Source organism: Caenorhabditis elegans, chromosome V, assembly GCF_000002985.6.
Source record: "Caenorhabditis elegans chromosome V".
Classification (NCBI taxonomy): domain Eukaryota; kingdom Metazoa; phylum Nematoda; class Chromadorea; order Rhabditida; family Rhabditidae; genus Caenorhabditis; species Caenorhabditis elegans.
In genome coordinates, this window is record NC_003283.11 from 136132 (window position 1) to 152412 (window position 16281).

The following is a 16281-nucleotide window of genomic DNA, read 5'->3' on the forward strand; positions in this document are numbered from 1 at the left end:
TCCCGCCCAACTTTTTCTCAGACAATTTGAATTCACTGTGAGAGCAAAAATTTTAATAGCAAACAATAGAAAATGAAATGTACATTATTTCAATACTAACACCTTTTCTGTGATGAAACGTATCCATGAGTTTCAGCCGATTTCTGATTGGATGATAGAAACTTACCGGCCAGATGTCTGTCGCTGTAACTTTTTTCATAGAAACGTTTGTAAAAAGTTATTTATAAAACATAAAAGAGCAAATCATGGACAACATTTTATTAGTTGACACCTTTTTAAAATATATTTTAGTTTTCGAGTTATGCCGGTTTAATCAATTAGCTTGATTCACGGAAACATCGTTTTTCCATACCTTTATGACCTTGACTGTATATAACATTTCCCATGTTTTTTGTCAAATTTAGCGAAAATTATCTGAATCTTCTTATTTGATTTATCTGAAAAAATGTGTCCATTTCATGCACTAGGGGTGGGCGGCAACCGAAAGTTCAAGACATAAATAAATAGTAAATCTGTGAATTCATTTACCTCAAATTGCAATATTACCCGAGATATAAGCGTTTTTTTTCCGAAAATTTGGCATATCATGGGCTAATACTGAAAAAATTAAAAAAAATTTTTAAACTTTTTCACTATTTTTCTTTTTTCTAAATTTATTTCAATGACAAAAAAAGTAAAACAAAACAGTGCTAATAATTAATTATTGGTTTTTAGAGTTTAGATTTTTCATGAAAAATATGGAACGACCAAAATATAGTGGTAGTTATGTTGTGATGGGATTATGACTTTGAGGTGCCATTTGCTAAACTGTTTTCAGATCTGAAAATAACTTTCAGGCTGACATGCTTGACCACGATGTATACATGTGCGTATCCGTATGTATGCATTGTTATTAAAATGTATAACTTAAAAAATGAGACTAATTTATACACAACTACTTGATACACATTGTTGCCCACTAGTTCTCCATTAAATCGTTTATTAAAATTATAAGCAAGTGGAATCAGGCGACAGTACTAAATTGACCACTTTTGGAATTTGTCGGATTTTGGAAAAAGTTTTTGGCTTGGGCAAAAAATCGAAGAGGTCACGTTTGTTGAGAATTTTAATGCAAACATTTTACAGTAAAAATAAACAAAGTAGACAAAAAACTGGAGGACGGGTATAGGTTTGAGGAGTCACCTCAGTACTAAATTGACCACTTTCTTGGAATTTATCGGACTTTGCAAAAAGTTTTTGGCTGTGAAAGCTAATATTGGCAAATAATTTTTGTATGTTCTAAGTAAGTAAGTATCATTTATAAATTGTTTCAAAAATGAGTTAATTCAAAACATAAGTTTTTTTTTTAAAATATGTTGTTTAGAATTTGAATTTCCGACAGAAAGTATTTAAAAAAATTAATAGTGGATAGATCAATCGATTTAAATTATTTCCAAAGATATGATTTCTTTTTGAATTTTTCGAAAAAAAAACTGTTTTTCAACCAATGGAAAAGTTTTAGTACTGAAAACAAGAAATTCAATAATTTTTAGGCCATTCCGAACAGTTTGACCATCCTAGTTTTTCTCCACAACTTTTCGCTCTTTTGCTTGGACAGACCACTCAATTTTCGGGCTGCAGGCTTTCTTCGCACTTGGCCCACAAAATGCGGAGACTCTGCAGTCTTTGGTGCCGCCCGGAGAACGGCTAGGTCATCGAAGAAGGGCTGATTGGTCGGGCGAAACGGGAGGAATTCGGGCGATGGTTTTGGTGGTGGTGGGGGAGGTGGAGTTGTAGTTGTTGTAGTGGTTGTAGTGGGCTTTATAACTTCTCCGGTTCCTTGTAGCAGGCCGAAGAGGTAATCTGGAATATATAATTTTTGATTTTTTTTATTAAATTGCGCGTAAAATGTGATGTATTAGCAGCGCCGAATACATTAGATTTTACGCGCAAAATTTTTTATATCTCATAAGACACGGGCTTTTGACCTCCGTCGTTACGTTTTTCGCCTGTCGGAAAACGCGTGGAAAAATATGTGTACTGCACACGGACAAATACATTAATCCACGTAGTGTCAGAAAGTCTCATTGCGGATTGATCTACAAAAAATGCGGGAGTTTTTTCCCAGAAAAATTGTAACGTCAGCACACTCTTAACCATGTGAAATCAGTTGAGATGTCTGCGTCTCACCTCCCGCACTTTTCGTAGATCAAAGCGAAATGGGACTTTCTGACTCCACGTGTTAAATAATCTTTAATACGAAAACCGAGCCGCGACGCGACACGCAACGCTCTGTAAATCGGCCCTGGCCGTGGCCGACTCCAAATGGCCTGATTCGGCAAACTCTTACATTTCAAAATATGAGGAAAGCCGCGTGATATGGGATCTTTAAAAGGAGATCTCAAAACATTAAATTTTACGCGCAATTTTTCAAAAAACTTTCGATGAGATCTCAAAAAAGCCCGCCACCGGTACAACTAGCAATTTTTTTGAAATTTGAGCGTTTTGTGTAAAATTTCAAATTTATCTATGACAACACCACAAAAAGAGCGTTTGAAACTCTGCCAATTTTCAAATGATCTATTCCATCAAAATTCCAACCTATTCACCTAGAAACCACAAACATCTCTTCCGTCGTCACAAAATCGATGTTTCTGCGGCAGTGTCTGCGTCTCTCCGCACACAATTTTTTCGGGTATAATAGAAAATTAAAATTGATGGGGGAAGCAAGTACAGAAGTTTTTTTTTTGTAATTTTTTTATTCTAATAAAATTTTGAAAAATGGCTCAACGTTTCACCGACGAGGTCGCTATCGTCACTGGTAAGTTATTTTTCCCAGTAGGCACTGGAATGCCTACCTACCTGCCTACTGCCGAGCTACATTTTAACAAACTGTTGGTTTTTTGTAAATTCTAATAGTCCGAGATTAGGCAGTTGTTAGGTACGTAGGCAGATAGGCGAAAATGAGCTAGACCTATCAGCCTGCTAAGTAAACTAACTACAGTACCCCTACTCGCACCGAGACCCAAAAACACTTCCAGGCTCCTCCAACGGAATCGGCCGTGCCACCGCCATCTTGCTAGCTTCCGAAGGGGCTAAGGTTACCATCACCGGAAGGAACGCTGAGAGACTTGAGGAGTCTAGACAGGCCCTTCTCAAGGTTGGGGTCCCAAGCGGCCATATCAATTCCGTGGTCGCTGATGTTACAACCGGCGCCGGGCAGGATGTTCTTATTGATTCCACGTTGAAGAAGTTTGGAAAAATCAATATTTTGGTTCGTTCACACATAATGCAGCATGTTTGACGCCAAAATTTCAGATCAATAACGCAGGAGCCCTGATCGTCGATCCGGAGGGAAAAACCAATACGTCTACCGGAGTCGAGACGTGCTTGAAGACCTTCCAGCTGAATTTCCAGTCCGTCGTTGAGATGACTCAAAAGATCCGACCACATTTGGCAAATACACATGGGGAGATTGTCAATGTGTCTAGTGTTGGTGCCGGACCAGCTGCCGTAAGTCTCATGGGGATACGGTATCTAGGTTACAATTTCTAGGGCAGCTAGGGGATGCTGAAGGAGAGTACGGTAGCTTTTACAGTTACGTGTTACGGCAGTTACAGAGATAGGCAAATTGGCACTTAAGTACCTAAACTCCTAGACGGCTAGGCACCTAGGCACCTAGGCACGTAGGCATTCAGGCAGGATCAATGTAGTTGGAATTATTCCGGCAATATTTTCAGGAAAACCGATTCCCATACTACTCAGCTGCCAAAGCAGCTCTGGATCAATATTCACGTAATACAGCGATCGATCTGATTCCTGATGGGATCCGTGTTAACATCGTTCAACCCGGCTTCGTAGCCACCGGTTTCACCACTGCGGCAAGTGGAATGAGCCCAGATGCTTCTGCTAAAATGTACGAAGGAATCGGAGCCAACACGAGCTGCATTCCGGCTGGTTACTGTGGACGTCCGGAGCATCTGGCGTCCGTTATCGCGTTCCTTGCCGATCGGAAAGCGTCGGAGTATATTGTGGGACAGACTATTATTGCGGACGGTGGAACTACGTTGGTTAGAGGACGCAATGTTGCTCTTGCGACACGCAGAGCAGAATAATTTGAATGAAATATTTTTTATTTTACAATAACTTACTTAAACTATAATATTTTGGGAATTGCATGCCTGCCTACATGTCTAAATACCTACACGCCTACGTGCCTACCTACACCGCTACTTTTTTTTAGCTATAAGTGGTTTGTTTTCGAATTTCTGAATTAGTAATTTCGAGTAGTGGCCCAAGGTTTTCAGATTTTTCTCGGCAAAAACTTACCGGCCATTTTCACAATCAAATGATCAGGAATCTTGCCGCTCATCACTGAAACCGGTGGTATTTTCGGCTTTGTCATATTTAAATCGGGATACATTTCAAGAATTTGATCATCGGAAAGTGCTGCTTCTTGGACTGAGTTCTGAAATTAGAAAAATATATATGTGGGGGACGATGATTGGCTTTTTAATCTCCAAGAATTTAGATTTTTCAAGAAATTTTGAAGCCGGAATCGAAATATTTTATTTTCACAAAGATAATCCAAAAATTTAATTTTTTTTTTGGTAAGTTAGTTTTTTTTAAATTTTGGCGGGAAATTCAAAAAATTTCAAATTTTCACGGGAAACTCAAATAAAAAATTTTTTTGCGGGAAGTTCAAATTTTTTGAGGGATTTGAAATTTTTAAAAATGTAGACCATAAATTAAAATGTTTTTAAATTTATTGTTTTGTGGTACGGGATGAGTACCACAAATTTTAATAGTTTTTATTAAATTGTTACATTTTTGAAATTCGGCGAGATTAGCATGACTGACCATATTTAGCGGGAAGTTCTAATTTTTTTATTCATGAGAAACTTTTGATCTTGGCAAGAGCTCAACTTTTTTAAAATTTCGCAGAAAATAAAAATTATAATCGTAAAGTTTCTAAAATATGTATTTCTCAAAATTCGAAAACGTCTTCAAAATAGCCCATATTACAGTACTATTACCTTATTCTCCATAGTCCTGACAACATCAGCAATCACCGCATTACTCAACAGATATGTATCTTCAGCTCCAGTAGCTGGTTTAGGAGATGAAGCTCCCACTGACGACGTCAACAGTGCAAATATCAGAAGCATCGGTATAATGCCAACACGGTTCATGGCAAATGAGGGAAACCGGAGGAAAAGAAGATGAAGACCGGAAAAACGCGTCGTTTAGAAGACGGTATAGTAGTCTAACACACAGGAAGCCATTGGCGGGAAGGTCGAATGCAAATTGGGTGGGTGATTCAGGGGGGAAAGGTGAAGAAATACTCATGTTCATCATTGCCTGGTTTACTCAGCCATGGAGGTAAAAATTGGCAAAATATCACAAGGTGACGACGGTCAGAAATTTGAAATGGGTGTTCAAGTTTGAAAGGAAACGTGAGGAAATGATCAGTGGTCGGGAACGGCGGTTTCCTTGAAAGTACCCCCCAAAGACGGGTGAACGTTTTATTACAGTTAATTTTTGGGACCGCAATTTTTGAAAGTTTATTTATTTTGGGGCAATCTGAAGTTTTTGTTAATTTTCAAACTTTTCAAAAATGTGGAGAAACGCAGTTAAATAATACACATAACTAGTAGAACAAATAATATGTTTTAAATATGTTTCAAAAACTTTAACTACAATTTTTGGACAGTTCGGCTTTATAGTAACTGTTTTTGCCTACAAGAACAAATGAACAGATTTTGAAAAATGTTTGCAATGAGTTTATTTGAGTAGATTTTTTCAAAGTATTTTTCCAATTTATGTTTTTAAAAATACATCATTTTTAAGTTCGGAATTTCCAGCCAAGATTTTTCGGATATAAATTGAAAAAAACTGTAATATTTTTTGAATTTTTTTGGAAAAATTAATATCTCGCTAAATTTTTTGAAATGTTTTAAATTAAATCTCGTGACAGAGTTTTCGAGAAATTGTGAAATGTTCCCCTAAATGGCAGAGTACAATCTACATATATGCCAGATTAATTGAAAATTTTAAAAACAAATTCTAAAGTTTCATTGATTGTTCTTTCAATTTAAAAAAGACGGTTTTCATTTTTAAAAATTCATTTCAAAAATATGATGCTTTATAAAACTTTTTAATACAAATATATATTCAGACCATTCTCTATCATTTAAAATTTTGATTTTGAATTTCTAGTAAAGCATGTTTCGAAAAGGAACAAACTGTAGCAGGAAGTTGCCTCTAAATGCCGACATACCTCAATTAATTTTTATAAAGAATATAACTATGCTTCACTACTCTATGATTACTCTACCACTATAATTAAAAAGAAAACATTCCATGATATTATTTTGTTAGATTTCTCAAAGGCTTTAGATAAAGTTTCCTTTTCGATCCAAAAACTTGGTACGTTTGGTTTAGACCCCCCCCCCTCACTTGTTCATGGTTCAAAGAATTCCTTATGGTTCAAGAAAAATGTTCTCAGTTAAAATCAATAAATTTGAATCTAAAAACGCCCACCCCATTTCCTGTCCCTCAAGGGCCCGTTTTGGGTCCACTTTCTCATTTTATTCAAAGACGTCATATTGATTGATCTAGAATACTCTATAAATGTCTCCTGCTTTGCGGATGATGTGAAAAATCTGCTCACACAACCCTATACTTAGACTCCAGTCATGATATAAATCATATTCCTAAATTCAGTTACATATTTAATGTTTCCAAGCAAAAAAGAAGCAGGTGCCCCTCAATTTCCGGGCGACATTAATGGAAATAGATTTAATTTGTTATTTTCTGTGTCTATAGTTTGATTGACATGCAGACTTTTCGTGAGATTTTTGTAAATATTTTCAGAAAATCATTTGAAAAAAATCGTTATTTGAAAATAAATTTGAAAAAAATCGGAAATTTTAGATGGCTTCTCTCCAGGAATATTATGCAAACAACTACACCGAATGCTCAAAATGTGAACGTTTTATTTGCACGTGGCAAGGATTGGCCTACACTTTTCACACATTTTCTGCATTTTCAGTACCATTTTATATATTTGGTGGTTACTGCATTGTGTTCAAGACCCCAAGTCAAATGTCTGTTTATAGAAAACCACTGCTGAATATTCATTTTTGGTAATTTTATAGTAATGTCGACTAGCGCGTCCAGGCGACCTCCGCCTGCCTGCGAGCCTCGCCTCCAGTTTAGTGCGGCGCAGAACCCGAAAAGTGTCGGCCAAGAACCACGTTTCGCAGGTGTCTGGCCCTGAAACCGCGCCTGCCTCCCATAAAAGCCCTAATGCTACCAACCTTGCATACGCACTGTTTTTGCATACCTTCATATTGAAAATTCTGTAATTTTGAGGACATGTTTTGTGGATATTATCCTCAATACTCTTGCAACTCCATATTTATTTCTTCCGGCTCTTGCCGGATTTTCCGTAGGATTATTAAATTTTTTAAGAGTACCCGAAATTGTTCAAACCTGGATGGGATTACAGTGTGTTAATAGTAAGTGTGATTATCAGAATATTGTCGGAAATATTTTTTTTCATCTTTCCAAAAATATTGAATCTCTAAAATATTATTTTTGCCCAGACTATTTTTTGTGCATATTGGCGCAAAATTTAAATGTTTTTTGTGAAATTCTAGTAATTTTCTGAAATTTTTTAATCAGGTTTTTTCTCAAATTTTTTCTCAAGTTATGTTTTCCTTAAAATTCCTGACACTTTTGAAAATTAAGTTTAAATTATTTTTCAAAAACTTTTGTCAACATTTTTGCGGGGGTTTTTATTGGATGTTCTATAAGGTTTCAAGTTAAACTTTTTTTTTTGTAATTTTCGTTTGGACTTTTGTGTTTCTTAGATTATTCTAATTGGAAATTTTTGATTTTTTTTGGCTGAAAATTTCAGATTGTTTAAAATAAAATCTAAATTTTTATTGGAATTTAAATATTATGGGTTTTTGGCTAAAAAATGTCGATATGTAGTTTTTTAGTATTGAAAGTATTGACTAAAAATTGTAAACGTCAAGCAATTTTAATGTTTTTTAAAATTGATAATTAAAAAAAAAAGATTGAACATTCTGAAAAAGTTTTCTATTAAAATTTGAGTTATTTTCTTGGCACTTTATTAAAGGTTTCAAAATTTTCAATGTTTTTTTTAAAGATTTTGAAATTCCAATTTTTTCAGTAATGATGATATCCATAACATTAATACTAGAAAATCGGCACAATTCAATTCCATTCAATCGATTTCAAACTTCGAGAAAATTATCCAGATTAATATGCTACACGATTCGAATCCTCATGGGAGTAACCTGGGCTTTATTGATTTTTATTCTTCAACCCGAAAATCAAGAGCTCGCAATGCTACAAGTACTTAAATATATTCCATGTCCAACTGAGCAGTTTTTCACTTTTCCCGCAACCATATTGTTGCAAATTTCGATTCCTGTAGTTTTCCTGTTACCAGCATTTTTTTATATTGGATTCTCCGTTGTCACCGGCTATTATAATCAGGGTGAGCATTTAGTAGTACTATTTTAAAAATTACTAAAAGGGTTTATAATCCGTTTGTACTAGAAAATTGAAAGGCCTGAAGTGACTGAAAATAATTGTCTAAAAAATTTTATAATGTTTCAAATTTTATAAATATATTTTCAAAAAAAAAGAAACCCTCAATTTTCGAAAAAGAAAAAAGCAACTTTGTAAGTTCTCAAAGAAAAACGTTTTTTTTCAGCTTTAACCAATATTTTTGTGTTTCTTTTGTGTGCCCGTATATTTTTTAGTCAACTCTATTTCATTTATCTGAAATTTTTGAAATTTGAACTTTTTTTTTTGAAATCTTGTTGTTTTGCGGAAATGGGCATATGTTTTGCTCAATTTAATTATTACTACACTCAAGAAGAACGTAGTAGTTTAGCGGTAGCTACTAACAACGCGAGAGCTTATAATTTCAGTTTTTGCTTACTGGCCAATGACGCATTGTCTGCTTTGAAATTTTGCTCACTTTTCGTAACCTACAAATTTTTCGTTTGAAAAATTGAAAAAAAAAATCTTAGCAGATTTCTATGCCCTTACTTCAAGATTACTATCAAACAAACTACACAAGATGCTCCAAATGCGAACGATTCATGTGCTCATGGCAAGGAGTTGCATACACTTTTCACTCAATAACAGTATTCTCGATACCATTTTATATATTCGGTGGTTACTGTATTTTGTTCAAATCCACTAGTCAAATGGGTTCATATCGACTGCCGTTGTTCAATTTTCATTTTTGGTAAGATATCGATCTATTTTCGCGGAGAGACCTATGGCTCAATTTTTCAGGACTTGCCTAGTTGACATTATGATAAATGCTCTCGCGACGCCGTATTTCTTTTTCCCATCACTTGCTGGATTTTCAGTTGGATTTTTGAATTTTCTAGGTGTGCCTCCTCCGATACAGACTTGGTTAGCGTTTCAGAGTATTAACTGTAAGTTGTATGTAGTTTGTAGCCTTTGGTGGTGATAGATTCTAGTTTTAAACAGTTCGTGGTTTGTAGTTTGTAGCGTTTAGCTTGTAGTGATAAGCTTGTATGTATATTCAAATCTTAAAACTCTGAGAATAAGGATTATTTTTCATTGATGATTTTTTCATTTGTAATTTGTAGTTGGTAGTTGGTAGTTGGTAGTTTGTAGTTCGAAGTTTTTAATTTGTAGTTTGTAGTTCGAAGTTTTTAGTTTGTAGCTTTCGTCTTGTAGATTCTAGTGACTATTTTGTTTTTTTGTGGTTCGTAGATTGTAGACTGTGGTTTGTAGTCTTTGGTTGAAATGTTGTTTGAAGTCGGGAAAATCAAATATCAATTCTTTTTTTTTGCAGTAATGACAATGTCAATGACAGTTCTACTTGAAAATCGCCACAACTCAATTCCATTCAATCGATTCAAAATCTCCGGGAAAAATACGAAATCGTTATATTATGCAATTCGTATTCTACTTGGTCTATCCTATACTCTATCCATGCTTCTTTTTATTCCAGAAGACCAAGAAGCTGCTCTTCTTCAAATACTGCGCCAAATTCTATGTCCGACGAAAGAGTTTTTCACGGCTTCTGGGGTATATGTAGTGTGTATTGATGAGGGTTATATCAAGTTTTTGGCACTTTTCACTGTATTGGGAACTTTATCGGAAATTTGCCAAATGGCATTTTTTGTCTTGTGCTGCTCATATTATCTATTTTTTTCAAAAAGTTCATTCACTTCAAAGAAGACTAGAAAACTTCAAATCGCGTTTTTTGCAAGTATCATTTTACAAATTTCTATTCCAATTACTTTTCTGTTGCCCACTTTTTTCTACTTGGGATTTTCAGTGGGTTTCAAATATTACAATCAAGGTAGATTTTTAGATATTCAAACTTTTATTTTTCAAAAAAAAAATTCGAAGCTCAAATTTTCTGAGAAGAATTCAGAACGAAATTTAAATTTTCTGAAAACTATTTGCCGAGAAATTAGAATTTTCTAACAAAAATTTTGGCTAGGAATTAAAATGTATTCAAAAAAAATTGGTTTCAATCCGCCGAAAGTACTTTTTTTTCAATGTTCCTCATTCTTAGCCCTTACCAATTTGTCAGTTCTTCATGCATCCCTCCATGGTTTGATATCCACTTTTGTAGTTTTAATCATCCATAAACCATACCGGCAATTTATTATCTTAATCTTCAAGTCGCCAAGTGTAGTTCACAAGGAATCGGTGACAACTATGAGGAAAATGAACGGGCTGACAAGCCGTGTTACCATGAATAAGTTATTGAATACGTTACGGTGAACACTTTTAAATAAAACCTATGCATACATTTAAATAAAAACCTTTTCATAAAGCTCATCAGAAAACATTAGCTGAATACAAGCGCTTTGAACTAGAAAAAAACCAGTCTGAAGTTATTTCAATCCATTTTTTTCATCAAAATCATTTTTTTCAAAGTCTCATGTTGATTTTACAATGTTTTTCTGAAACATTGGCAAATGATTACCAGAAATTTTATTAATCATTTTAACAGTATGAATGATAAATTTATCGTATTTTTAGGGCGTTCTGTGACAAAACCTTACCCGGGTTTTGACTTGAATTTTCAGAATTTTTCGAAAAAATAAATTTTTTTTTGAAACATCCTAAATTATTCTCATAATTTCAAACCATCAAACCAATGTTATACTCAAAAAAAAACACTTCTGAGACAACTAGATGTGAATAAAGGTGACCTAAAACGAATTCAGATCGACTTTCAAATATGCAGCTAATTTTTTGTGGTGAACAAACCTTTTCCTTTTTCAAAAGACATAGTTCTTGCTTAGAATTCCGGAAATACGTATGAATACTTTCATTGTCTTGCGAGACTCATTTGAAAAATGTTGGATTTTCAATAAAACTTTATTAATATGAAGAGATTTATGTATATAGGAGCATATCAAAATCATAACAAAATTCACATTTTTACATCAGAATTGAATTCTCAAGTCTCACATTAAGTTGTACAAATATCCAAAACCGTAAAATTAAACTTTTAAGTTTCACTTTCGTGTAGCCTCTTCAACAACATCCTTAATCTCCCGCAAGCTCTCCAAAATGTGCTTCAAAAACCTCGCCGAGTCAGTATTTTCTAACGAATTCCACGTGGTCACATGGAAACTCATTCGATCTCCGGTCGTTCCAATTGTATAGCACACCCCATAGTTAGAGCCATCGGGGCATGCAAATCCACCGGCTGGCCAGAAAAGTGATGGTTCTTTGTTGAGGGCTTTCGCGTATTCGACCATTTGATGTTGAGGGGTCTGGCTTGTGGATAGGGACCAGTTCCTGCCGAATACGTTCTCAAGGAATGGAGTTTTGATTTCAAGGTAACGGGCGACGACGTACAAGGCAAATAGATGACGGTCGACTCCTCTGGAAATTTTAAAAGTTGGAAAAAAAATTGTCGATTTTTTTCTCCATATTTTTTGGTCATAAAAATTTGATTAGAAATCGGAAAATCAAAAAAAAATTAAATTTCAGTAGAAATTGTGAATTTATATGGATTTTTGAAAAAAAAAAATTGTTGTCTTTCCGACAACATTCCAATTTAGGTTTTTTTTTTTGTTTTTTTCTCCAAATTTTGATATTCTAAAAAATCGAAAATCCAATTTTGATGTTTGATTTTTCGATTTTCTAAAACCCATTTTGAAACTACATTAAAAATTGAAAAAAAAAAAACAATTCTACTCACTTTCCAGCCATCGCAGTTCTATAATAATCTTGGTGATGATCACATGCCTCTTTCAGCTTCTCCAATTTTTTCCCTGCACCCACGTCCTTTTTCAGCATAGTTCTCACAAAATCACATGACCAGATAGAGCACGATCTAACAGTTTCAGTTCTTCCCTCCTTGAATAATCTCATCACCGCGGGCTCATAAGTTTGCTCGAACTTTCCTTGATCCTTGAAATAAGCCATTTGCAGAGCCATCTGGATATAAGCATCCGGGGATACTTTGGCCTTCTTCATGAAATCCTTTCCGTACTCTGTGAATACCACATTGGCGTTACTGAAGTCATCAGCAACACCTTTTGAGATAATAAATGCCTCATCAATAGCGTCCAAAGTTTCTTTGTCCATATCCCAGCACAACCTCTCCGCTTTTGGAACGTGCTCAATGGATCCAACACAATGACCGTCTGGGCCATATGGAGACTCGAATTGTTCATGGTACTTGATGTATTCACGGACTTGTACATAGATCATGGCGTCGCATGGAGAATGTTCGGCGTTCGAGGAGAACTGAAACGGAATTTTTGAAATATTGAATTTGTAAGAATTGATGATTTTAGCTATTAAGGGTTGCCTCAGTCTTTCTAAAATTTCCAAAAAAAATGTCGACTCAAATTGTGATTAAAGACAACTTGGTTCGATGCTTTATAATTTTTTTTTAATTTCCCCGGTATCACACCACTTAATCCTTTTAGATTCTTAAAACTCACTCTTCCATTCTTGCTAAAAATGTAGACACTCGGTTTATCACACCATAACATATATCCATCTCCATGTAGGGCTCTGGCATATTCTCTTCCATACTTTGTCGAGTCGTCTTCATCAAAGAATCGTTCTTCTTCGTCGAGGAAAACTATTTCCAGTGAGTTTTCGATAAAACTCAATGATTCCTGATTTACACCTCCTTTTGAGAACTTTTCAGTGCGAATTCTAGCCCAAAGATCTCTTGGTCCAATTGTAAGTGCTGACAGATATTTCTCACCTTGTTGAGAAATGTGATCGTTTGAGTCTAAGATTTCTTGGAAACTCTTCTCCAACTCCGACGGCTTCACCATACGTTTTCCATGGAAAATATCAATCTTGTACCAGCAACCTTTATGGTACACGGCGATATGCTTAGCATCCGGAAGTCGAATCATTTTGTCGCTCGTCTCATGTGGAATTCTTAATGTTCTATAGTACTCGGCATACTGCTGAGCACACAATGGAATTCCTCCTAGGCTTACTGGCTTCATCTTCTCCGACTTGAAGATATCATTGCAAAAGTGTTGGCGGTTGAGGGTGACGTAGGCGGCACGGGCGGCCTGGTTGGAGGTGGTCTTTTGGTAGATGACGTCAGCACATCCGACATTGGTTCGGATGAGGGAGTCACGGTAACGCATGTAGACAACTTCTTTCCACCAGTCGGAGAGCTGGAAATTTGGGAAATTATATTTTTTAAACATCAATTATTTTTGTTGGAATTTCAGAAAACTTGGAAACTTTTTTTTCAGAAAAGTTTTAATTTTTTTTTTGAAATATTGTTTGATTTTCAGACAAGGTTTTCTCTGGAAAAAATTGCAAGCATATTTCAATTTTTCTTAGAAACAATTTCAATAGAATTTCGGGGAACATTCGAATTTTGCTATTTTAAAATTTTATTTTCACAAAAAATATTTATCCAGTTTCATACAAAATTTGGCGCCAAGTTCAAAATTCAGTCCGTATTAGAGTTTAGCTTTTCCATAAAAAGTTTTGAAAAAAATTGAATTTTATTATTCTAAAAATTTGCAATTTTTCGACTGCGTTCAAACTTACATAATTCTTAGACACTGCCCATTTCATCCAAAGCTTATTCTGTAGGCCACCGGCAATTGTGCTCTTGAACTCTTCAGCTTGCTCCGAGAGCTCCAAAAACTCTTTCTCTCCCAAAATAGGCTTCATTGTCTGCAAATACTTGGCAACTGTATCCTCAACTTTTGGTGGTAAAAGCCATGGAAGAATTCCTTGATATGAGAAAAATGTTGCTCTTTTTGAAATAAAACCCAGGATTACAAAGAACGCTGTCGTTGCATAGCTTGGCTTCTTGCCAATTTCCTCAAAAAGCCATCCATTGTAATAGAGCATCATGATTAAGGAGCATCGGATTACGGTAATTACGGTAAGTGCAGTGACGGTACCGATGAGCAGAGACACAAGAGTTTGAGCAAGAAGGGATGTGCTGAAACATTTGAAAATGTGGAAATTTTTAAGTTTTTTAAAAATTTAAAAATGTTTTAATTTCTCAAAAATTTAGACATTTTAGAATTTTCAACATTTTAAAAATTTCTAATTTTTTTATTGGAAAATTTCTGGGTTTTCAAAATTTTGAATCTAGCTGATAGCAAATTTTAAGCCCACATTTTTAAAAATTCGACTAAAATTTTTGGGACTAGCAAGTTCCTAATAACGTTAGAATTTTTTTCAATATCTAAAAGGCGTAGAAGTTATCAGTAAAAACATGCCTACGCGCCTGCCTTCTACAAGCCTGTTTACACACGCACCTACTTTTCAGGCTAGCCCTTAAATACGCACAATGCGAATTTAGATTCAATGTCGAAATGTACAAACTATAAGATGTAGGCAGGCGCTAAAAATTCTGCCTGCCTACGCCTATAATCGAATATTTTACACAAATTAATAAAGCCAAATAATCGGCACTGTTGCAAATAATGCAAAAACAGGCGCGTAGGCAGGCAGGTACGCCGAAAAAAATGCCAATCTCAGAAGCAATATTTGACCTACCCAATAATTCCAAAAGCCATAACTTCCAAGCTTTTCGGCGCCAAATTCATAAAATTCATTTCCAGGGCGTCCAAGACTGTCCATAACGTCAAAAAGAACACGACCTCCCGAGTGAGAACCGGGAAAAGAAAGTATTCTAGCTGTTTTGCACAATATCTGACATTCCGTTGAACTATCCGATTCAGCGAGATCGGCCTCGTCGTTTTGCTCATTTTTATCTGTAAAATTTGAACTTTTGCATGTTTTGTAAAACATCTGGAACTAAAAATTTCCTGAAGCAAATTTCACTTTCAATATGGTGGCACGGGGGTAAGATTGATAAGAAGTCGGGGGATGGCAACATTTGCCAGTGAACTTATTATCAGTTGTAAAAGAAGAAAGTGTACTTGAATATAGTTTAGTTCAAGGACATCAAAGGGTACTGTAGGCACGTTGCGTGCCTATGTGCCTGCCTGCCGAGAAGAAAAACGACATCTTGATAGAATTCTTGAAAAGTAGGTCAGACAAAGGTGTAAGCCACAATACGTTCAATGTCCTACTTTCATATGGGTTTGACTGATTACTTGAAGGCAACCTACGCCTAACTCGTACTTCTTTCAAGGCTGCCTACCTCATGCCTGTCTACCTGCCTTCAAGGCTACCCTATTACCAAAAACGTAAGAAAGCGGTGTTCTCATAAAAACCAGGCATAAAGTATACACCTTGGCTAGTCAATTGTTATAGCAGCAGACAAGTAGGCAGGCGAGTAGGCAAGTAAATAGGCAAATAAGCTGGTATAAATAAAGTCTACGTTTGAAGAACCCGAAGGTGCTAACTTTTGAAAGTTTAATATTTTCAGTATAACTCTCAGACGATAGAGCTATCAACAAATTGCCACCTTACAAAACGCAGCTAACAACTACATAAATAACTTGTCAGTTAAAATTTCCTTGGGAAACCTTTGAAAATAACGAAAATATACGGGCTAAAACTAAAAATTCTAATTCTCTTTTAGAAAAACAGCCAAAATTGTTAGGTTACTGTAGTTCTATAATCCCCCAGAGCCTCTGAAAATCTAGATGGGCAATCAGAAGAAGACTAACACTTGGAATGAGACAGGGTTTCTTCTATTAGTGCAATCGGAGATGACTGAGGTTCCGCCTTCCCCTGGGGTGGGGGGGGGGGGGGGGGCGAGGGGCAAAGTCCACCGGTTAGACGACCAGAGTCACCCACCACGTAATAGACACAAAGAAAAGATTTCGG

The 16281-nt window shown here is 35.6% G+C and overlaps 4 protein-coding genes, 1 non-coding gene and 2 pseudogenes across 8 annotated transcripts; 5 read left to right on the forward strand and 2 right to left on the reverse strand.

The window, feature by feature from the left end:
* Nucleotides 1-964: 964 nt before the first annotated feature.
* Nucleotides 965-5226, reverse strand: W03F9.11 (uncharacterized protein). The gene is made up of 3 exons (NM_001038418.6): nt 5016-5226; nt 4309-4447; nt 965-1842 (listed from the first exon to the last, which is right to left on the reverse strand). The coding sequence occupies exons 1-3, from the start codon at nt 5169-5171 to the stop codon at nt 1529-1531; spliced, it is 609 nt and encodes a 202-aa protein (NP_001033507.3). The 5' UTR covers nt 5172-5226; the 3' UTR covers nt 965-1528.
* W03F9.9 (DeHydrogenases, Short chain) lies at nt 2761-4114 on the forward strand (the record flags this gene model as incomplete). Its single annotated transcript, NM_070742.2, has 4 exons — nt 2761-2800; nt 3021-3253; nt 3298-3492; nt 3720-4114. 4 exons carry the CDS (start codon nt 2761-2763, stop codon nt 4092-4094), a joined length of 843 nt encoding a protein of 280 aa, NP_503143.1. The 3' UTR covers nt 4095-4114.
* Nucleotides 5227-6317: 1091 nt separating the features above from the next.
* W03F9.8 lies at nt 6318-6668 on the forward strand (annotated as a pseudogene). The gene has a single exon. A coding segment is annotated over exon 1 (351 nt).
* A 247-nt stretch (nt 6669-6915) lies between these two features.
* srh-81 lies at nt 6916-8486 on the forward strand (annotated as a pseudogene). The gene is made up of 3 exons: nt 6916-7127; nt 7357-7502; nt 8183-8486. Coding segments are annotated over exons 1-3 (662 nt in total).
* Nucleotides 8487-8673: 187 nt separating this feature from the next.
* 21ur-13870 lies at nt 8674-8694 on the forward strand. The gene has a single exon (NR_068569.1).
* A 268-nt stretch (nt 8695-8962) lies between these two features.
* Nucleotides 8963-10821, forward strand: srh-82 (Serpentine Receptor, class H). Its single transcript, NM_070743.2, has 4 exons — nt 8963-9274; nt 9325-9470; nt 9857-10369; nt 10589-10821. Exons 1-4 carry the CDS (start codon nt 9063-9065, stop codon nt 10798-10800), a joined length of 1083 nt encoding a protein of 360 aa, NP_503144.1. The 5' UTR covers nt 8963-9062; the 3' UTR covers nt 10801-10821.
* A 568-nt stretch (nt 10822-11389) lies between these two features.
* W03F9.4 (Choline/carnitine acyltransferase domain-containing protein) lies at nt 11390-15257 on the reverse strand (the record flags this gene model as incomplete). Of its 2 annotated transcripts, NM_070744.5 has the most annotated exons (5): nt 11390-11916; nt 12236-12786; nt 12987-13688; nt 14074-14476; nt 15040-15257. In NM_070744.5, the coding sequence occupies 5 exons, from the start codon at nt 15249-15251 to the stop codon at nt 11544-11546; spliced, it is 2241 nt and encodes a 746-aa protein (NP_503145.1). The 2 variants fall into 2 exon arrangements, with proteins under 2 accessions (NP_503145.1, NP_001300212.1); NM_001313283.3 differs by lacking the exon at nt 15040-15257 and having other exon boundaries at nt 11544-11916; nt 14074-14385.
* Nucleotides 15258-16281: the final 1024 nt, after the last annotated feature.